Below are 22,354 nucleotides of genomic sequence, written 5' to 3' on the forward strand. Positions count from 1 at the left end.
GCCACTGCACCTGGCCCAAATCTAACTTTCAAAATAAAAATAAACTTATTTGCCCAGGCTTTAATCTACTGGAATAACTGGTAGATTTCCCAGTGGGATTGTTAAAGATCTGGTGGTCCTCACAATGTGGCCAGAAACACCATGTAGTCCAAGTTCTGTCTTTTATACAAAGTGCTCTATCCTTACTCCCAAAGATTGCTCTTGCTAAGTCCATTTTCCCCCCTCATTTTTTCCCCCTTCTCTCTTTTCCTGACCTTAGGCATATTTAGCATCAGGATACTCTTACCCATTTCTGAACTGTGTGTGAACAGTTCAGAACCTACGCAATTTGTGAATGAGCATTGGAGAGGTGTAGGGGCCAAGGGTAAACTTTCCCTTCACCCTCCCAAAAGTTTTGCTGAAAATCACTAACAAAAAGAGGAATTAACAAGAGAAAAGGCTAAAAACTTACTTGATCATAGTTTTACCTGGCACGGGAGCCTTCAGAATGAAGACCCAAAGGTAGAGGGGAGATTACCCATTTTTATACTTAGGTTCAACAAAGTATAGACAGCCATGTAGAAATATGATTGGACAAAATAGGCGATCTAATGCTAATAGACTTACCTGGCCTTGGCCATTCTAGTTTAGATTCCTGGCCTCTCTGTGCAGCATACCCTCCTCCTGTATATGGGGTAGAAGCTTTTCTAGAAGAGGAGTTGTATAACCTAAAATCGAGGTAGATCAAATAATTTCTTTATGGCCAGTTTTTAAATAGAAAGGTAGAGGAAAATTAGAGTAACACTTTTGAGTTTTATGGCTGGCTTCAGGGAAAAGGGTTTCTGGTTTCAATAGCTCTTGTTAGGGAAGAGGGGCTGTAGTTTCTATGACCTGCCTCCTGGGAGAATTGAGACTAAAGGCGGGGCAGGAGGTCAGAGAAACACTGTTGCCTCTGAGGCCTTCACTTTGGGGTATCATTTTCTGAGCCCCAACAGAGGGAAAAACAAAAAAGATACGAAGGAGTAAGTGCAGAGGCAGAAAAAGAGGGTAATAATAACTACCATTTTGTACTGAGCACCACGCATCCTGCTGGGTGCATTACCTGGCTTCACTCAATCTTCACAAACCTAAAGCTGGGCACTGTCTTTGCAGATGAGAAAACCGAAGTAGGACGTGACTTGCCAGGTCACCCAGCTACTATCTGGCAGAGCCAGGCTTCCTCCAGCTCAAAAGAAGAGCTCTAAAAGAAATATGAGAGAGCAAGGTTTTTATTGTTGTTTTAAAGGGCCAGCATAGGCGCTGGAAAGGAAAGGAACTCGCTGCAAACAGTAGAGAAACAAAAAGTGATGTGAAGTCAAGAGCCGAGGACAGGGGACTGCAGGGGAAGCAAAGCGAAAAAAGCTTAAGAAACGCCTTGAGTACTGCAAGGACTTAAAGATTCAAACAGCCTAAGAAGAAAGGTCAGAAGGAGGAGGACGAGGTCCCGCTGACAGGCCCCGCTCTAGGACAGCAGCTGACAGCGCCTCACCACAGCAGGAGGCGGGACTTCCTCACCGCAGAGCGGCTACTTCCGGTAGAGTCCGGAAGCCTGCACGGAGAAGGGGCGGGGCCAAAACTGCGCGCCCAATCGGGGCGACGGCTAGTCTTGCCGGGCGACTCGTGGGGTAACTTGCTTTTCGGAACCTGCGGTATGGCGTCTGGCTGCAAGATTGGCCCGTCCATCCTCAACAGCGACCTGGCCAATTTAGGGGCCGAGTGCCTCCGGATGCTAGACTCTGGGGCCGATTATCTGCACCTGGATGTAATGGACGGGTAACTCCTCCGGGCTCCGGTGGGGCTTGCAGCGCGGTGGGGCGGGATCAGCGCACCTTTATTGAGTGCCTGTTGATGTTCCGCGTCCCAGTGCTACCGAGCGCCTCAGTTGGAATGCGTTGCTAGAAAGGAAATGGGGTAGGAGTCCTGGCGGTGTTGGCAGGAGCGGACCCTACGCGGCATCCTGGGTTGCGGCCGGGTCCCAAATCTCAGCCCTTCCCCTCCCCCCACGTAACGTGTGGTTTTCCATCACTTAGGACCCGGAAGCGACCTTAAACCTTTAGGACGTTTCTTCACTTTCAGCTAGAGAAACTGAGGCCCAAGGGGAGAAGCATGACTTGCCCAAGCTCATATAGCTAGTTAGTGGCAAAGCTGGGAGACAGACTCCTGTAACGATTAAACTTGGCACCTGCACTGAGGTTCCCGAGTTCTGCCACTTCCTGGGTTACCTTGGACAAGCCACTAACCTAATTGAGCTTCAGTTTCATAATTTGAAAAATGGAACTGCTAATAGAACCTAACGCTTAGGCATCTTTGGAAGATGAAATGAGCAATTACATGTAAAGTTTACAGTGCCTGGCGTATATTAAGTTCTTTATAATTGTTAGTTGCATCATTATTAAAATTCTGATTTTCCTATTTTCTCTTGAGGCACCCTGCTCTTCAGGGAGGTCAGTTTTTTGTAAGTAATTTTTAAGCACTGTAGTTATAGCACCTAATATTGTTTGGAATCAGGATATTAGTTTCTGAAGTTGGTTATAGAATGAGGAAACAAACCCAGAGAAAGTAGTAAGACTCTCTCAGGATTACAGAAGATTGTAACAGACTTTCAACTTGGCTATTCCTGGGTTTGCCAAGTCCTTCTCTGAGCTCCCACTTTTAACTGACTATAAAAGTCATAAACGCCATTATCTTGGATGGGGATGGAAAAATAAATTTATTTTAAATAGATAAAAACTCTATTCCCTCATTCAGTTTGCAAATTGGTGTTATTTTCAAAAGATGATAATTTGCTTTTCTTTTTAATATTCATCTGACTTTGAAGAGTTTTGTTTTTCATTGCTCTATGTGGTTAAATGTATTGTTTCTCTTTTGCATTTTACCCAGTTATCGTAGTTCACCCAACTGATAAAGACAAAACTTTGACCATAGAGTACTAAGAATAATAGGCTAAATTCGTAAAAAGTTTAGTAAATATTACCTCTCACAAAGGTTGGTTTTTAGTTGGCCATTATATGTAATTCTATTTATATACCTTATTTTTGACATCTGTGCTCGAAAGCCCTAAACTCCCACAGGTGTGTGTGACACTGAGCGTATACCTCAAAGATAAGTAGCTACATTTTTGTGCCTGAGAAAACACCTAGGGGGTCACAGGATTGAACAAGCTGCATGTATATTTGTGAGTCTTTTTGACACAGAAAGCAGTCTGGTTTTAATTAAACCATGTTTGAGTAAGTGAATGGTTGGGGAAAGTAATTGTTTCAGTTCACCAGTCAGGACTATTAATGATAACCATAATAGCAATGTTTAAAAGCACTTGGCTATTTCTATTCTGGCTTTTTATGTGTGTGTGAATTAACTCACACAACTGTTTGAAATTGGTGGTGGTATTACCACCAGCATTTGGCAGCGAAAAATTGGGTACAGAGAGGTTAAGTCATCTGCCAGTGGTCTCGTAACTAGGAAATGGTGGAATCAGGATTGGAAGCAATGCAACAGCTTGTGCTGTCCCACAAATTAAATGCTTTCTGTGGGTCCTAGGCGTACAGGGAATGATTAAGACATTCTTTGGCCTCAAAAAAGCAACTAATAATTTGTATACTTATTCTTGTTAACTTACTTCATGTCTCTCCTGCTACCCTATAAGCTTCCTGAAAGCCAAGCTTATCTTCTTTTTGCTCACCTATGTATTCTTTGCTAGAAAAGCACCATAAGGAGCTTAGTTATCATTGGCTGAATGAATGAACTGCTTAATCATAATAGGAGGAGTCTCTAAGGAGTCACTTTTATCCACTCCCAGCTCTATGGCAGACTGAGCTCAATAAAATATTCACCATGGATCAGAGTTTGAGGAACAAAAAAAATAAAAAGATAAAGTATTTGTTTTTTATTGATTCCTCTTCCCTTTTTCCAGGAGATACTTTGGTTTGGAAAAACTGAATTCCGCATACACAGTTTTAAAATTATTTCCCTTTCAATCTTCTCTACACTCTGAGTTAAGAGCTGTTTGTATTCCCCCTTTTGTAAAGGAGGAAACCAGCTTCTTCCCTGATGTCTCACCAGATTAGGCAAAACCTGGCAGAGCTGGTACCAGTGCCCTTATGTGATGTGCTGCAGCGTCTCCTAGGCTAGGGCTATGAAAATGGGCTGTGTTCTTTCCTTCCTATGAAAGGTGACCAACCACAATGTACCTTCCCTCTCAAGACTGCCTTTGTGTTCTTTTTTTCTCCTGACCCCTTTTAAAAATCTCATCCAGCATTACACTTTGGATGTGCTTGTTGTTTTCTAGTCTCCTCCTCCCCACCAACACCTTCAGTTTCCCCTGATCACAACTGAATTTCTTCATTTAGAAAGTCAGAAACCAGTTGTGGGAGTACTGTGAAAGATGGAGCACTAGCATGGTTGGATATGTGAAACAAAGAACAAGTGGATTTTCTGGGGGAAAAAAACTAGAAAACACATAAATAGATCATGACAAGACAGTGTTCACCCTAACTGTGGGGCAGAGCAAATAATTTCTAAATTAGTTACCAGGATTTAAAACTGGGGAGATTTCATATTAATACTGGATTTCTGACTTTTAGAAAAAAAAAAAAAAAGCAATCTAAAGACTTGGCAGCACTGGGCCCTCAGTCTTACGAGGTGACATGTGCTGGAGCTGTGTGGGGCAGCGCCACCTTTAGTCATGCCACGTGTTCTTCATTTGGCCCCTTTCCCTATCTGCTCTGTTTCGCTCTTTAATGTTATCTGCTAACCCCCAGCAGCATTTCAGTTTGTGATTCCCGATTAGCAATAAGATTGTTTTCTTGTTACAGTCTTATACCTTTTATACTGACCCTAATTCTCCTTTTATCATCTTTGCCTTGTTGGGGGATAGGTAAAAGACTTGATCTGTCTGCAGTAGACTGCATGAGAATTACATAAGTAAAGCTTAGGACTAATGATGGAACATGAGAGAGAAAATTGTATCCTTGTATTACAAACAATTATAGTTTAATTGCAGTAAGTCCTTGGGAGAAAGGGATACCTTTTTGTTGTATTTTATTTCTTTCAGACTTAACTAACTCCAGAAAATAACGGAAAAAGAGGCAGAATAAGATAATGATGAAGCAGACTTTTTAATGAAGTTTCTGTCTGTTAAAGTGAAATAATTGTTTTCCAAACTGGTCTGTTAACTCCCTCAAGCATTTGTTAAAAATTTAGATTCCTGGTCCTCTTTGGAGTCAGTAGGCTTGAGGTAGAGACTGTAAATACATTAGAACTGCTCTCATGGTTACTGTTTGGCAAATTTGGGACACCCTGACTTCATGCTTAGGAGTGTAGCCATTTTTTTGTTATGGCTTAGCATAGCCTTTGGGTTTTTTTGAGACTGCTTGTGCATTTTTGTTCTTCTGATATGCTTTGTGAACCTAGTGCATTGAGTTGATTTTCAAAAGCACAAATTAAGTCACATAACTTTAGGGTTAGTATTTTTATACGTTTTGTTTAGGTTTTCTCAATAAAAGTGTATGTTTTTTTTTGATTCCCATATTTACTTGGGAGGTGGTTATTATACTTTTATTTTCATAATAAATGAAACCTAATGTTAAGACAACAAAACTATTTCCTAGACACAGCAAATTAAAAGAACAGTATGTGAAATTGAAATCTTTAATTCCAGAGTTGTAAAACATTCAATAAGCCTTAGTGCCTGCTTCTTTAACCCTTATTTCAAGTTTTAAATAAACACATGCATCTTATCCACAGCCCTGACAATCATGGCTTAGGCAAATGGTAGAATAATTTTTTTAATGATAGAAATTAAACCTCCAAAGACCAAGGTGTTATTGAGTGAAAGTGTCTGTACCCATCCACCTTACCTGTCCCTGTCAGATGTCTCCTGAATCCTTACCTCTCTCTGTTGAATCTCTTCCCCACTGGACTTTTTCCCCGTTTTTTGTTTGTTTGTTAGTTGTCATTATAGGGGCAGATGAGCATAGTAGTTAAGAGCCTGTACTTTGTAGCCGTAGTGCCTATGTTTAACTCCTGTCTCCAGCACTTAACTGGTTGTGTGACCTTGGGCCACTGTTCCTCATCTGTAAAATACAGGTAATAAAAGTACCTACCTCACAAGGTTGTTAGGAGGTTTTAATGATTTAATATCTAGAAAGTCTTTAGAACTTTGTGTGGCCCACATATAAGTTTGGTTTTTATTAACACTCATTCTACCTCTCATCTAAGTGTAAGATCTTAAACATAGTTTGTATTTTAACTCCCCTCCCACACACCTAATCATTTAACAGATCCGATCAGTTTTGCCATTCCTTGTCATTCATAGTGTGCCTTGCCGCCTATCAAGTGGCAGTTGCAATTACCTACCTTCTTGCAATTTATTTCCCATTCTATCTTATTTATTAATGTTTCTTGCTTTAAGATCTTACTGCATATGTACAGCAGGACAGAAGTCCAGACATTGAGCTTGGCGTTTGACACCTTTTGATACTACCTACCTCCCTTCTTTTTTACACTAGCCAAAGTTGGTCATAACCACTTTCCACGTCTTTGAATATAACTTATTTCTGCTTTTGCTTCATTTTCTACCTTTGTTTCTTTTTCCATTTTTCTTTTTAAATCCTATTTTGTAAATCTCATGAACAACTTCTTTCTTAATTTACTCTAATACTTGCTTTTATTTTATGTATGTTTTATCTATAATCACATGTTGCCTGCCTGTTATTGTATAGCTTTTCTTATAATCCTCATATAGGATAATACCTGCTACTTTAACCAAGGCCAGACTTCAGTAGCTTAGCATTCTAGTTTCTCATCCCTCTAAGAGTTTGGTGTGAGTGTTCTTCCATCCTGTGGCTCTGCCATTCTGTAAGGGCTTTATTGGCAGAAGGGTAAAGTGGCAATAGGAAAGGAATTCTGCTTAACCTTCTGGACTCTGCAATGACACATCATTTGCACTCACAGTCTAGTGGTGAGAGTCACATGGGCCACTTGGATATAAAGGGAACTGGGGATGTCAACTCTGTCAAATCATTGAGTCATTAGCTGTCAGTCTCTGTCATATCTTGCCAGTGAGATTGTAAACTCCTAGGATAAACAGGAACTGTAGCATATTTCTTTACAAAACAGTTTTCTGAAGCACCTAGTATGCTACTTGCATATAGGAGGTTTTGTTAAATATTTAAGTGAACTAGCGATAGAACAAAAAGATTAACTGGATTAGGGTAAAGGATAAGTACTTTGGGTCTGGTAGACTTGATTTGTTTTTGAGACGAAGTCTTGCTGTCTCGCCCAGGCTGGAAGTACAGTGGCACAATCTTGGCCCACTGCAATCTCTGCCTCCTGGGTTCAAACAGTTCTCCTGCTTCAGTCTCCCAGGTAGCTGGGATTACAGGCGCACGCCACCACACTGGTAAAAATACACCCGGCTCATTTTTGTATTTTTAGTGAAGATAGGGTTTCACTATGTTGGTCAGGCTGGTCTCGAACTACTGACCTCAAGTTTTTATTAATAATCTGCCCGCCTCAGCCTTCCAAAGTGCTAGGATTATAGGCGTGAGCCGCCACACCCAGCTGGTAAACTTAATTTGAATCCACTTTCACAAATTATTAACTGAGTTACTTAAGGATTTTATTTATCTTGTGCTCTTCAAAGGGAATAATAATAGCATCTACTTTATAAGGCTGTTGGAAGATGAAAGGAAGTACAGTGCTTGGCATATAGTAAACCCTCAGTGAAAGGTGGTCATTATTAATAAACACATCATGTTTCTTTACTAGTCATCTTTAAAACAGTTTAAAGAAACAGTCATTTAGTACCCTGTGACAGAAGTGATTAGAAGTAGCCACAGCCCCCCTGTGACAACCTAGGATTCAGGAGACCAATGTTAGGAGTCCAGAACTACTAACTAGTATGTGACTTGGGCAAGTCATAAAACCTGAGGTTTTTTTATTTTGTCATGTCTCCATTTCTACCTGTCATGGATTATGAATTATAGAGTCAAATCACTGTGAAAATATATGTGACATGATTTGTTGAAATGTTAAGAAGACATTACCTAGTTAAACCAAAATGACCTGGTATTTTTAGTATTATTTAATACTGATGATTAAGTATTAAATTGAAAAACATTGCATACAATCCCCTCAATCCCTGTCAGAATTCATATTAAGAGAGATACAGAAACTGAATTGAAAACATTTTCAGAGTAGATTTTGTTTGTCTTGTAGGCATTTTGTTCCCAACATCACCTTTGGTCACCCTGTGGTAGAAAGCCTTCGAAAGCAGCTAGGCCAGGACCCTTTCTTTGGTAAGTGGGTGTTACGCCATCTGAAGCTGGATGTGTTGCTCAAGTAAAGGAAAACTGGATTGTTGGTTTTTTAACTTCCAAGTTCATCTGGCACCCTTTCCCCAGCTTCCCTGTGCTGGGATTTCATTAGCTTGACTATAGTAGCAAGCCAAACATCTTCCTGCCTCTGGGCCTTGGCTAATCTGCCTGGAAACGTAGTAGCTTGGCTGGCTGCCTCATTTTTGGGCCTCAAGTCATTTGTTATTTCCTCAGAGAAGCCTTTCTGATTGCCCTCTCCCAAAGTAACGTTTATCCAATTATCTTATCACCTGTTGATTTTCCTTTTAGAGCTTCCTTTGATCTGAGATTCCTTTTATTAGACTATAAACTTTCTGAGGGCAGGGATTGAATCTACCATGTTTACTGTGGTTTTCCTAAAGCTAAGCATAGTCATGATCAGGGCTCAGTGTAATTGTTAAATGAATTTATGAATCAGTTGATACATGGTCTAGAAGCCATTTGTTTTGTGTGAATTGGAGCTTTCTGCAAGTGGTGCCTAAATATTCACTCCAATGTCGTAGTACAATGTAAATTAACATTTTTAAAATTACTTGGTGGCCTACAAGTGATTTCTACTAAGTTAGCAATGTCTCACCTGCCAGGTCTTTTAAACATAAGAAATTTTACAAGTTTTTATAAATGGTGTTTTTTTTTTTTTTTTTTTTTTTTTTTTTTTTTTTTTTTTTTNAATAGAGACTGGGTCTCACCATATTGCCCAGGCTAGTCTCGAACTCCTGGGCTCCAGGCTAGTCTCAGACTCCTGGAGTCAAGCAGTTCACCTGCCTTGGCCTCCCGAAGTGCTAGGATTACAGGCTTGAGCCACCACGCCTAGCCATAAATAGTGTTTTTTTTTGTTGTTTTTTTTTTTAAATGTAATTTAGAATTTAGTAGAACTTAGATTCTTTTTAATTAGCATATTGATGACCAGTTTTATGAAGGGCTCTACGCTGTTCACTATAGTAGTCATAAACCACATGTAGCTATTAAAATTAAATAAACTTAAGTTCATAACCAGCCTGGCCAACATGGTAAAACCCATCTCTACTAAAAAAAAAAAAAAAAAAAATACAAAAATTAGCTGTGTGTGTTGGTGCACACCTATAATGTCAGCTATTCAGGAGGCTGAGGCATGAGGATCCCTTGAACCTGGGAGGCGGAGATTATAATGAACTAAGATTGTTCTACTGCACTTCAGCCTGGGTAACAGTGTGAGACTCCATCTCAAAAAATTACATAAACTTAAAAAATTTGGTTTCTTATTCACATTAATCACATTGCAAGTCTTCAGTAGTCACATATTATATAGTGCAACTATGGGACATTTCCAATACCACAAAAAATTCTGTTGGATACCACCCCCAGGTCTGTATAGGATTCATCTACTTTCAGTGCACCAAAAAAAATGTACATTATTACCTCATTTATGTGGCATGAAGAAACAGTGTTCCACCAATATGTTCCCCATTTTGAAATTTCCATGTAATGGGATATAGTCCTCTGATTATCTAAACTTTTTTTTTTGAAGCCACAATTAGCTTATATAGCAGATACCATGACCTTTCCTATGAATTAAAGTTGTTCTCATGACCGTGAGAGGTGGGTGAAATAAATAGCATTGTTTGCTCCCACTGTACATCAATGGCCAGAATCCTTGCTTCTGGCTTTCTTGTGTGAATTTTTTTTAATGCTTTTCTTTTTTCCTTTTCACTCCCTTTTGTTTGGGCTCCCATCATCACACCTTACTATTGTCTATATCCTTCCCTGTCGGTGCCTTTCCTTTTACCAGTCCTATGTTGCTGCCACCACACACAATCTGCTTTTTCTTCTCGTTTTTAGTTTGTTGAAACTTACTAATTACTCTTTCTAGAGTTTGGTCCAAAAGATAAATGAACTCCATGCACTTTAATGTTTGGGTTTTGTGACTCTTGTTTTTTTGTTTTTAAGAAATGGTCTCAGTCTGTTATCCAGGCAGGAGTGCAGTGGTACAATCATAGCTCACTGCATCCTTGAACTCCTGGGTTCAAGTAATCCTCCTGCCACAGCTACAGCTAGGACTATAGGTGTGTGCCACGACACCTGGCTGATTTTTTTTACTTTTTGTAGAGATGGGATCTCCCTGTGTTGCCCAGGCTGATCTTGAATGCTTGGGCTGAAGCCATCCTTCTGCCTTGGCCTCCCAAAGTGTTGTGATTGCAGGTGTAAGTCACTGAACCCAACTGCTTTGTTTTTTACATTAAGAAACATTTGTTAATTCTTGGATTTTGATTGTTGGATAATTGATAAATGAATATATCCTAGGACCTAGATTACATGTTGTATGTGTAATGCTAACACTCTTAACTGTTCCGTTTTCATATTGAGTAGAAATAACCATCTAAGAAATACAGAAATAGGGAAAAGTCTATTTCTGTTACTGTCTAAATCAGTGGTCTTTAAATATGTTGTATAAGGACCCATATAAATCCTTAAGACACTTCTCACATCATCCATGAAAGTATATCAAAACTATTTTCATAATACTAGGAAATTACTTGCCATTATTTCTACTGATGGTACAAAAACATTGATGAGTTAGTTTGCTGGTGCCGTAACCCAATTCAAGACAGGCACTATATCAGGAATCGTCATATTCTTCATTATCATGCATTTGCTACCAATTATCCTTGATGAAGCACTACAAACTAATTTTAATAAATCTTGGACCTTGAATACAGGTCTTTTTAATATTTTGTGTGACAAGGTAGGAAGTGCATATAAAGCACTTGTGCTGCCATGCTGCATAATGATTTCCTCAAGGAAAACCACTTGCACCGTAGAGTTATGATCTGAACTAGCCACTTTCTTCCTGAACACTATCTTTATTTATTTGAAAGAACAACTGACAGATAAACTATGGTTTTTTCAGACTTGGCGTAACATTTAAAAAAATACTAAGTTGAGTCTGTCTCTTCGAGCAAAGATACCTTGTTAGTTTTTGTTGCCAAAGGTAGGATTTTGAAAAACTTATGTATCTTACCACTGTGGGTTCCCAACAGTTAACAGTTTTTCTAATGAGATCTGTAGTAATTTTAACAAATGTGGTTTTGGGGTATTATCGAATGAGATCTGTCACTATTTGTAAGATTTATATAACTCAGTAAATCAGTACTTTAAAGACCCATTCAAAATATAAGATAAACAATGGGTTTTAATCTAACAAAAAATGAAAAGCTCATTGATATGGTTTACAGAATGCACAGTGCAGCTAGCCTTTATAAAATTACCACTCAGCACATTTAAGATAAGCTAGACTAAGCTATGATATTCAGTATGTTGGTGTATTAAATGCAGTTAGACACAACAGTATTTTCAATTTAGGATGAATTTATTGGGATGTAACCCCATTGTAAGTCATGGGACATCTGTATTACAACAGATTGGATACAGAACAGATGTGAGATCATAGATATCTTCTGTTAAGCGAGACACTGATGACTTGCAAAAATGTAAAACAAATAATGCCACTCTTAATTAATATGCAATAGTTTTTTTTTTTTTTTTTTTTGGAGACAGTCTTGCTCTGTCGCCCAGGCTAGAGTGCAGTGGTAGGGGTCATAGCTCAGTGAAGCCTCAGTCTTCCTGGGCTCAAGCAGTCTTCCCTCCTCCCCCCTCCACCTCAGTAGCTGGGACTACAGGGACACACCACCATGCCTAGCTAATTACTCTGTTGTTGTTGTTGGGAAGGAGTCTTACTGTGTTGCCCAGGATGGTCGCAAACCGGGCTCAAGCCATCCTCCCTCCTCAGCCTCCTGAGATTATAGATGTGGGCCATCATACCTGCTAAAAATTGCATGCTTTAAAATGTCTTAGTTTGAATTTCTCATACATTAAATATCTATAAATATAACCCATATCAACAGAAGTTTCGTGGAGTTGTTAATTTTTAAGAGTGTGAAAGGGAGCCTGATAATGAGAATGTTTGAGAATTGCTGATCTTACATTAACTATACACAGATTTGCTGAACCATTAACATCCTGAACACCATAGAAATTCTCCATTGAGGGTTGCTAGTGGTTACTGGATGCTAGAGATAGAGTAAGAATGACATAGCTAACAGTCTGGTAACTTAAGGAATGAATAAAGTAGGTATTTTAAACCAGCTTGAATTTTCCTCACTTATAATACAAAGAAATAAGAAATACCAGATTTAATACATTTTTTAAGAATAAAGTTTTACCTATTAAAATATGTTCTAATTTAGGCCAGTGTGGTGGATCATGCCTATAATCCCTGCACTTTGGAAAGCCAACGTGGGAGGATCACTTGTGGCGAAGAGTTCAAGACCAGTCTGGGAAACAGCAAGACATCATCTCTATTTTTAAAAAATTAAAATATGTTCTCATATAATTACTTTTGCTGGATTAGAAATATAAACATTAATCTTGACTTTATTAGTCAAACTTTATACTCTTTTTCTGACTTTTTTCCCAAGGCTTTATTGTTCTGGAATGTTGGAATTATTTTTCTTAAATATAGCTTGGCTGTGACAGAAATGTGCTTCCTCTAGCAAAACAAAAAACTCAAAACTTCTCCTCTCTACCATCTATCAAACACAGAACTCTTCACGGTGTTATTTCTTGGTTTAGCTTGTTTTAAACTGCCCTTTCCTCATGAAATGGTATTATGTTTTAAGTCAAGATCTTTAAGAAGTCCATGTCCATTTTCACCTTAGGTGTTTATATGAATCTTTTGAATTAGGATGATTATCAGGTTTCTTGTAGTTAACGTGTCCTTCTCCCTAAATTTGTTCTTCTTGCAGTCTTCTGCCTCTCAATTAATGGTAGTTCTGTTCTTCTAGTTGATAAGACCAAAATCCTTGGCACCATCTTTATTTTCCTCTCATCCATCCATCCATGGAGGATCCTCTCATCCTCCACATCTCATCCATCCTCAGCTCTCTTTGCTTTTATTTCAGAACATACCCATTCTGAATTGCTCCATCATTTTTCAACTGGGTTTGCTTTCGTAGCTTCCTTAGTCGTATCTTGTCACTACACTGTGGTGTTTTTCCCCAGTGGCCTCAGAATGCCATAGGGTTTCTCCTCACCACATGCGTCCCTGACCTCTTACTGTTGTATCTCCTTCCCCAGGCACACCAGCCATATTAACTGCCAGCCTAGTGTATATTTTATTTACTTATTTTGTTTGTTGTTTGACTCTTCCACTAAAAACGTAATCCCTATAACAGGAGAGTTTCATGTTTTTGCTCTAACTTTAGGACCTAAAATAATTAATGGTGTAGTAACTGCTCAGTAAATTGAAAGAATAAATGAAAAGAATCACTTAATTTTTCCTAGAGGAAACTAGCCTGCACAGATAATATGACATATTCTTTAAGTGTTTTAGAGTGGCATTTCCTGGACCTGGACTTAGGTTTCCTGGTTTTTAGATGTTAGTTAACTTTTCTTATACAGCACTATATGTTTTCTGTGGGAAAGTAGGTTTTTTTTGTAAATGAATTTAAATAAATCCTATCTTCACATAAGAGGAAACTACCTAATACTGAAATATAACTATTTAAATAATGATTTGTGTGATGCCCAAAGAGTTCATATCCGAAGTGGCAAAAACTACATACAGATTGGCTTCCAGTAACATGAGCCAGGTATTTTTCAGTGATATTTTGAAGTGTCTTTTCTTTCTAGACATGCACATGATGGTGTCCAAGCCAGAACAGTGGGTAAAGCCAATGGCTATCGCAGGAGCCAATCAGTACACCTTTCATCTCGAGGCTACTGAGAACCCAGGGGCTTTGATTAAAGACATTCGGGAGAATGGGATGAAGGTAAGAAATCAGTGATGAGAGTGTTTTGTAACATTCACTCTCAGAGTTGGAAAGATTTGCTGGAAATGGGAAATTTTCTCTTTTTTTGAGACAGAGTCTTGCTCTGTTGCTCAGGCTAAAGTTCAGCGGCCTAGTCAGGGCCCATTGCAGGTAAAGAATACCTGACTTAAGCAGTTGTTCTTCAGCTATGAAGCCAGTGTTTAACTTCTTTGTAAATAGCATTTATATATTCCACTAATGTTTTCTGAAAGCTACTGCCTATTGGAAATATTTACATTTAATAGTCTTGTTAACTCTCTAAAAATAAGAATAGATAGTTCTACTGGGCCTTCTATGCCACAATAACATAATACAGAAGTAATTGTTAATGTGATATAGCATATTTGTCTCTGTTACAGGTTGGCCTTGCCATCAAACCAGGAACCTCAGTTGAGTATTTGGCACCATGGGCTAATCAAATAGATATGGCCTTGGTTATGACAGTGGAACCGGGGTTTGGAGGGCAGAAATTTATGGAAGATATGATGCCAAAGGTAAAAGAAGTATTTGATTTTGTGTTGAGGCTTTTACTGTGTGTTCATTCAGCAAGCATTTATTGAAAGGCTTATATATTTAGATATAACCTATTCTGAAGGTGAGGAGATGGGGATGCTTACAGATCGTTCTAAAACAAAGTAATAAATGCTGTAATAGATTTCTGATTGGGAAATTCGAAACATATTACATCTTTATCTTGAAATTTTCTCTTTTTTTTGAGACAAAGTCTTTCTCTGTCACCCGGGCTTCTTTTCATCTATTTAGAAATGCAGTGATGCAGTCAGGGTTAATTGCAGCCTCGACCTTCTGGGATCCAGAGATCCTCCTGCCTCAGCCCCCTGAGTAGCTAGGACTGCAGGTGCATACCAGCATGCCTGGCTAATTGTTACAAATTCTAATAGGAGGTCTCACTGTGTTACCCAGGCCGGTCTTGAACCACTGGACTTAAGCTATCCTTCTGCCTTGGTCTGCCAAAGTGTTGGGATTAAAGGCATCAGCCACCACGCCTGGCAATCTTGAAATTTTCTTTTGAAACTAATATTTCTGTAACCTTTAGATCTCTTGGAAGCTGTCATTGACTATTGAGGGTTTATCTTTGTCTTGTTTCCATGACACACAGTCTCTGCAAAGACATGACAGATTGCTGTTTGCCAAACAGAGCAAAGCTTGCTATTAAACCAAGTGTTCCCCAGTAATAATGTTGTAATTGGTATATTATTGTGTGAGACAGTTGGAGTTTTAATGGCTAATATTGGCTATTGGATTTTTTTGTTTATTTGGTTGTCGCACCCACCCTACATATCCACTTCAGGAGTTACTTATTTAAACCTCATGTATATCTAGGTTCACTGGTTGAGGACCCAGTTCCCATCTTTGGATATAGAGGTCGATGGTGGAGTAGGTCCTGACACTGTCCATAAGTGTGCAGAGGTGAGATTGCTCTTCAACTATGACTAGACCAATTTCCTGTCAAATACGTCTCTAGGACATTGTCTCATGGGCCAGTGATTTCCTCTATGGTTCCTAAGTTGACTTTTCTTTCTTGGAAAAGTATTTTTTGTTTACATGTACAACTAGGAAAATAAAAAGCTATAAGTGGATTTTTTTTTTTCTGAGACAGAGTCTCCCTTTGTGGCCCAGGTCTGAGTGCAGTGGTGTGATCTCTGCTTACTGCAACCTCTGCCTCCCGGATTCAAGCAATTCTCCTGCCACAGCCTCCTGAGTAGCTAAGATTATAGGCACCCGCCACCATGCCCAGCTAATTTTTTATATTTTTAGTAGAGATGGGGTTTTACCATGTTTGCCAGACTAGTCTCAAACTCCTGGCCTCAAGTGATCTGCCTGCCTTGGCCTCCCAAAATCTGGGATTACAGATGTGAGCTACTGTGTCTGGCCCATAAGTGGATACAGTATTCTAAAATCACATAGATTGTTACATAGTAAATCCTGATTGTCTCAGGAAGGCTGAAGAAAGTTCTTTTTTAAAAAAGAATATGTTGAATTTCAGCCCTTTGGAAGAGCATTAAGTTTCAGGGCCTCGGAAGTGAGAAATTTTTCTAAAATATGGAATTAAAAGATACCTCCTTACCAAAGGGGAAAAAAGGAAATCTAATTGACCTAATTATTATGTTATTCTTTAGAACCTAGATATTACTTAGTTGTTCCTTGTAAGAACTTGCTAAAACCATTTTTGATGAAAATCTAGGCTGGATACCCCTTTGGCTCTCTCTGTATACCTCTTTGGCCATCTATACAGAAGCAAGATAAACTTTTTTAAACTTTTTTTCAGATAGCTAGTCTAGCATAGTTGGGCTCTTGAGGATTCCAGCCTTTTGGTAGTACCACAGGTGATTAAAGCTCACACAACCTGCTTTTCTTCAACAATGTGGTGTATCTACTTCCAGGTTCTAGCACAACTGCCACACTTTTCTGCTTGATATGTACCTATCAAAAGCTTGATAGTAGTCAATACTTATGCAGGAGGGGCTGGCCAGATGAACAGTGAGTGGCTATTCTTTTGACTGCTTGTGGAATTGCTTTGTACTGAACTGTGCTTTGCCAGTATACTATTCCTGCTTTTATGCCAGAGGTCGCAAATTTTTTTGTGTGAAAAATCAGACCTTGGCGATGACCTTAAACAGTAGAATATAAAGAACTCCCAAAAGGTTAGCGTTCCGTTAATGGAACACTAGGCATAAATGGGTTAACTAAAGAGATACATGCAGTGTTATCCCTATAAAACTCACCTTTATAATTTCTATGAGGAATATTATTGAAATGCCGTCACACATAAAGTGACAGTGTCTGTCCGGAAAAATTTTCCTTAGCCTGCGTGGTTCTTCCACTTCTCCCTCTATGTTCTAGCAATGAATCACATAATAGATTGGGTTTCTGTCCTCAAAATAAAATCCTAGGAAGCTTAGAGTTAAATTTGGACCCATTGTTATTAGCTTTTATTTTTAATTTCTTTGCTTTCATATTTAAAAGTACCTTAAAAACTTTTTTAAAAGCTACTTCAAAAACATTCTGGAATGCAATGAAGTATAAAGAGACATTCCATTTTTTGACACAAAAATGAGAAATCACTTTAATTTTGCCATAGTTTATGGATAATTTCACATTTTAGCAATAGTTCTCCTTTCACACTCACAAATTCATATAAATATAATGCAAAGATTAAAATTTTTCTTTAAGTAACTATAGAGGCATTGGTGCATATTGGGAAAACCTTAGTGGAATTGAGGAGTAAAGGCTTAAGAGTAGCAATAATACCGTTAAGAGTTGGTTTACCAAAAACGTCAATAATTTCTTAGACACATTTAAAAATAATCTCACATCCTCATTTGTGAACATTTTAAATTTCCTTATTGAACTAGATTGCTTAATCTCAAAGTGGCTCTCGAATATGATTGAAATGTTGGTAAATGCAAGGGTAGACACTCTAGTCCAGGAATTCTGTTTTAGGTTTTTTGACATTTTCCTTTGAGAAACCTAACTGTTTACTTCTTCCAGGCAGGAGCTAACATGATTGTGTCTGGCAGTGCTATTATGAGGAGTGAAGACCCCAGATCTGTGATCAACCTATTAAGAAATGTTTGCTCAGAAGCTGCTCAGAAACGTTCTCTTGATCGATGAAACTATAAGGAGCCCAATGTTTCTGTTCATGAAATCTCCCTTTTATTGGCAAACAGGAATATTGACGACTAAATCATAATGCAAGTGAAGCAGTACTGCTTTTTTGAGCAGTTATTCATTCCAGTGATTAAAATTGGTTGTGCAGAATTGTCTGAAAGGTTAGAAATTGGTGTGTATAACTACATTTTTAGTGATGCAATTTAATGATTAGTAAGATACTGTTTTTATTGAGAGACTTGATTTTTATAAAAACTATGGCTGCATTAAGGTTACAAACAGAAAAGTGTCTTAATGCCTAATGAGGGCATATTAGCTACACTATAAAAACAAATTTTTTCTTTATTTCTCAAAAGCATTTTGTTGTTTCTCAGCTATTTTCCAAAAGCAGAGGAAGTCTTTATGGTTTTCATGTTATTTGTGATTTGTTTATATGCTTGGAAATACAAGTTGAATAGAATTTTAAGATATAAATTTTGGTGGCATGGCATACCATATTACTGGTTCTCAAAATTTATCACTTTTCACCTTACACTTGATGTGTAAAAACTATGAAAACAATGTGTGAAACCCAGGGGTTCTAAAATACAAGCATAGATTTTATCAGGGTGTTTGTCAAAGCAGGTTATTCAGTGATTCCTCCGCACCATTTTTAAGGTCGTTAAATAATGCTGTTGTGTTACCTCTGAGTAGAAAGGAAAAGTAAAGCCTCTGTTTGGAAGTAATATTGGGTTGAATTCTGACTCTGCCCCTTTCTAGCTGGACCTTTAACAAATCACCCAACCTTTTTGTGCTTCTCTGAACTCACTTATACATTGAATGTAATTATAACAACTGTGGGGATGTGTTGAGAATTAAGAAGTAGTACTATATATGTAAAGTTTTCAGTAATAGTCCCAGAATTTACAATATGCTCAATACAAAGTGGCTAGCATTATATAAGTTTATATTTTGCAAGTTATAAAGTACTTTGATATATTCTCATTAAATCTGTAAATCACCTCTGCAAATGGTAATAAAGCAGATATTTTTGTCCCCATTTAAAAACTGAAGAAATTAACAGTGGGATGGTACCCTGGAAAGCGGTAGCATTTCTGATCTGTACTCTTTTTACAAATGAAGCCCTTGGGAGGTGGGTAGGGCAAAAGGAGCTTTTTACTTAACATTGTCTTATTTCCAGTCTAATTTTACCCTATAGCAGAACCAGATGGCTGAGAATATTCTGGAACTATGGATCTTGACCTCAAGGATATATTATTTTATTCCAGGAAAGATCAGGTAGGCTCAAAGATGACAGGATGCAGAGTCAATCCATAAACTAAGTATTTATAACTGTGTTCTAAATTACACAGAGTCTAAAGATATGTCAACTACTTCATTCCTGTAAATACTCTTGTTATAAATATGGCAAGAAATATAAGGACCAGGATCAATAAACTTCTTGAGGCTACTATGAGTTTTGAGAAATAAGGTTAAAAAAAGTAAGAATGTTAACACTTAAGCATAGACTAGAGCTTGCTTGGGTTTTTTCCTGCATTATAAGGTAAAAATTTGCTCATGTTTATTTTTATTTCGGCTTGGGAAAGCTTGCTTGGGAAAGCTTTGTGCTATGAATAGGCGCATTTAATAACGGTCAAAACAACACAAAGCATATAGAAATAACTTTAATTTAAAAACTTACATAGAAGATTATAATATCAGATGTGATAAAGATTTGAGTTTGTTTACCTGGACAACTTGGGTTTGTCTTGCTTTTGTTTTCTTTTTCTTTAAAAATAAATCTACAGTAAAACTACAAGCAAAAGTTTGTTAGTATTGAATTTGAATTTTTTACCCCTTAAAAGGACTAGTAGAATTTTCAATCTCTAACAAAAACTTAGTGTCAAATCTCACAGACTAGGCCAAATGGCCAATATTTTCAGTTATGTAGGTACTAAACTTGAATAACCTTTTTTACATGACAAAAAGTGATTTATATATAAATTGTCCTCAACTTTCACATAGAATAAAATGGTTTCATAACTTCAGAAAGAATTTTCTTTAATGTATACTCTTCAGTATCCAATATTGAAACATTGTCCTTTGAAAAATTTTAATTCCCAATCTAGGATGCAGGTAAGAATAGATGTTTATTTGAATAGAGTAAGCTATGGCAAAGAATGACCAAATTAGCTAGAAATAGAAATCAGCCAGAATTACTAATTTCTTGCTAATCTAGAAATACAATCATCTTTTTTTTTTTTTTTTTTTCCAAATTTTATACTGATAGGACTTTACTGTTTGTGGCTCATTTTAAATTGGTGTCTTCATGAGACACATTAAATAGGTAAAACTCAAATTGAGTTTTCAAAGATGTGATAGTATTAAAGTGCACCAATATTTAACTCAGATTTGTTTGCTTGCTTTATTCTGTTGGGAGTAAACAGAAAGCCTGTGTTTAGTCCAAAAGATATCAGTGATTTTGAATAAAGGAGTTTTGTATTATCTGGTATATGAATTTCTGTAAATAACTTCTATTGGTTAAACATGTTAAAAAAAAAAAAAAAAAAAAAAAAAAAAAAAAACCCTCCGTCTCTATATTCAAGATGTTTAGATGTCTTTTATGAGTGGAAATCTGTGTTTTATATATACTGCAGCTTACATTTCATAGAGTAGTTCATACATGCATTTCCAAGTGGAGTGGGTCATTACCAGTGTTTTTAAAACTACATTGGGGGGATGTTTGTATATTTATTTTAAACACATATATTTATATATTCTAATATATTACTAAGGCAATTTTAATGAATTACCATGTATATAAACAAAGAATAGCTGTCACTTGGCGCACAAGTTTGTGTGTATGTGTATATATATATGTATGTATGTATGATGTGGGTACATAGTCTTAAAATTACCCAGTAATGTGATTTGACATCAAATTGAAGCAGTTAATATCTTGGTGTTTGTAAGTTGCATGATAAACACAAATGACTACCACTTGTCTGTAGATGAAAAGCTGGTTACCCTTGTGGTTCCAGAAGGAAAAACAGACTTATCTTGCCTGTTTCTTAAACAGCATAAAAGATTAATACATGCAGAACATGCTCTCATTCTGAAGGGGATGGGGGATCCAGAACAGGGCTTTATTTCCTCCTGTCTTTCCTACATTTACATAGTTTTCTTAACCTGTTCCCTGTCACCTACTTTTTTTAACATTAGTAAGTCCTAGACCAAAGGTTTTGTATTCTTCCATTCCATCTGACTGCTCTTTTGGATGGTGGCCATTCTCTGGTACATTGGTACAGAAGATTTCACCATGGAAAGCTGTGCTTGACCTTTCAACCTGATCCTTTTTTTCATCTTGACATAATAAGGCTGTCATGTCTTCACCCTTCAGTGGAAAAGCCCGTCGTTCCCACCACAAAGACTGAAAGGGGAAACATTTTCAGTTAAGTTTCAACTAATTTGTTTAAACTCATCTAACAAGTAATCTGTAAATGCCCATACTGTAATAACTTGTTCTGTTCTTTTAGCACATAAATGTACAAATTTTCATTTCAACTTAAATGTCTAGCATCTCAAAATGGAATATATTGAGAATTGTTTAGTGACTTTTGGGAATCGTTTTTTTACTTTGCCTCTGCCAAGAAGAGGAAATGCTGCCATAGGCAGTGGTCTTTATTTCCAATCTAAGAGCACTTTGGGAAAGCCCCTTTTGAAAGTGTTTTTAGGTTTGATTACTTGTACAATATCTTCATTTTCATTCTTTTTTTTTTTTTTTTTTTGAGACGGAGTTTCACTCTTGTTACCCAGGCTGGAGTGCAATGGCACGATCTCGGCTCACCGCAACCTCCGCCTCCTGGATTCAGGCAATTCTCCTGCCTCAACCTCCTCAGTAGCTGGGATTACAGGCACGCGCCACCATGCCCAGCTAATGTTTTGTATTTTTAGTAGAGACGGAGTTTCACCATGTTGACCAGGATGGTCTCGATTTCTTGACCTCGTGATCCACCCCCCTCGGCCTCCCAAAGTGCTGGGATTACAGGCTTGAGCCACCGCGCCCGACCTTCATTTTCATTCTTAAAGCTATCTATTAACTTTTTATTTCCTTAGCTTTCTGCAACTTGCCTATTAATTCTATAATCTACTCTCTCCATTCTAGATCTAGTTCTTTTTCAATATCTATTTACAAAGAAAGGTATAAGAACTTTACGGATACAGTGTTAGAAAGCAATCCCTTTGAGGTGGGAACTAAACTAGGTCTGGTGAGGCATGTAAAAATCTTAGATATGAGGAGAAAGAAATAGCTAACTTTGGCCCATGTAGCAGGTTCTATTCTTCACTAATCAGGTTTGTTTTGTAATGAATCTTTGATAGTACCTCCATTCTCTAATAGATATGTGGAAGTTTGAATTGACTTGTTACACAAGGCGATTGTAGTTAGTAGTGGACGCAAAATGGTGGAATACAGATCTTCTTACTGAATTTGTTATGTAATGATGTTAGAAACTTAATTTGTAAAAA

The 22,354-nt window shown here is 37.7% G+C and overlaps 2 protein-coding genes across 14 annotated transcripts in view; one reads left to right on the forward strand and one right to left on the reverse strand.

Moving 5' to 3' along the window:
* The first annotated feature begins 1,576 nt into the window (after window positions 1–1,576).
* Window positions 1,577–20,385, forward strand: RPE (ribulose-5-phosphate-3-epimerase). Of its 10 annotated transcripts, none has more exons than XM_017546800.2 (7): window positions 1,642–1,791; window positions 2,443–2,473; window positions 8,236–8,315; window positions 14,040–14,179; window positions 14,578–14,712; window positions 15,560–15,646; window positions 17,729–20,385. In XM_017546800.2, the coding sequence occupies exons 4-7, from the start codon at window positions 14,042–14,044 to the stop codon at window positions 17,849–17,851; spliced, it is 483 nt and encodes a 160-aa protein (XP_017402289.1). In that variant the 5' UTR covers window positions 1,642–1,791; window positions 2,443–2,473; window positions 8,236–8,315; window positions 14,040–14,041; the 3' UTR covers window positions 17,852–20,385. The 10 variants fall into 10 exon arrangements, with proteins under 10 accessions (XP_017402286.1, XP_017402294.1, XP_037601029.1 ...); XM_017546804.2 differs by having other exon boundaries at window positions 1,650–1,780; XM_017546797.2 differs by lacking the exon at window positions 2,443–2,473 and having other exon boundaries at window positions 1,577–1,791.
* Window positions 20,099–22,354, reverse strand: part of KANSL1L (KAT8 regulatory NSL complex subunit 1 like) — a 144,663-nt gene continuing 142,407 nt past the window's right edge. For 3 of the 4 annotated variants that reach the window (XM_017546795.2, XM_017546793.2, XM_017546792.2), the window contains exon 15: window positions 20,099–21,257. In XM_017546795.2, coding sequence (XP_017402284.1) covers window positions 21,027–21,257 — 231 coding nt within the window. In that variant the 3' untranslated portion in view covers window positions 20,099–21,026. The remainder of the gene's footprint in view (window positions 21,258–22,354) is intronic. The other variant, XR_005203127.1, reaches the window with a different exon arrangement.

Source organism: Cebus imitator, unplaced genomic scaffold (genome assembly GCF_001604975.1).
Source record: "Cebus imitator isolate Cc_AM_T3 unplaced genomic scaffold, Cebus_imitator-1.0 Scaffold191, whole genome shotgun sequence".
Classification (NCBI taxonomy): domain Eukaryota; kingdom Metazoa; phylum Chordata; class Mammalia; order Primates; family Cebidae; genus Cebus; species Cebus imitator.

Excerpts from the sequence above, each read along its gene's own strand:
- RPE (XM_017546797.2), top strand. The coding sequence starts at position 1,670 with ATGGCGTCTGGCTGCAAGATTGGCCCGTCCATCCTCAACAGCGACCTG. Across the intron at positions 1,792-8,235 it reads CACCTGGATGTAATGGACGG|GCATTTTGTTCCCAACATCA; the intron begins GTAACTCCTCCG and ends TTTGTCTTGTAG. Across the intron at positions 15,647-17,728 it reads CTGTCCATAAGTGTGCAGAG|GCAGGAGCTAACATGATTGT; the intron begins GTGAGATTGCTC and ends TACTTCTTCCAG.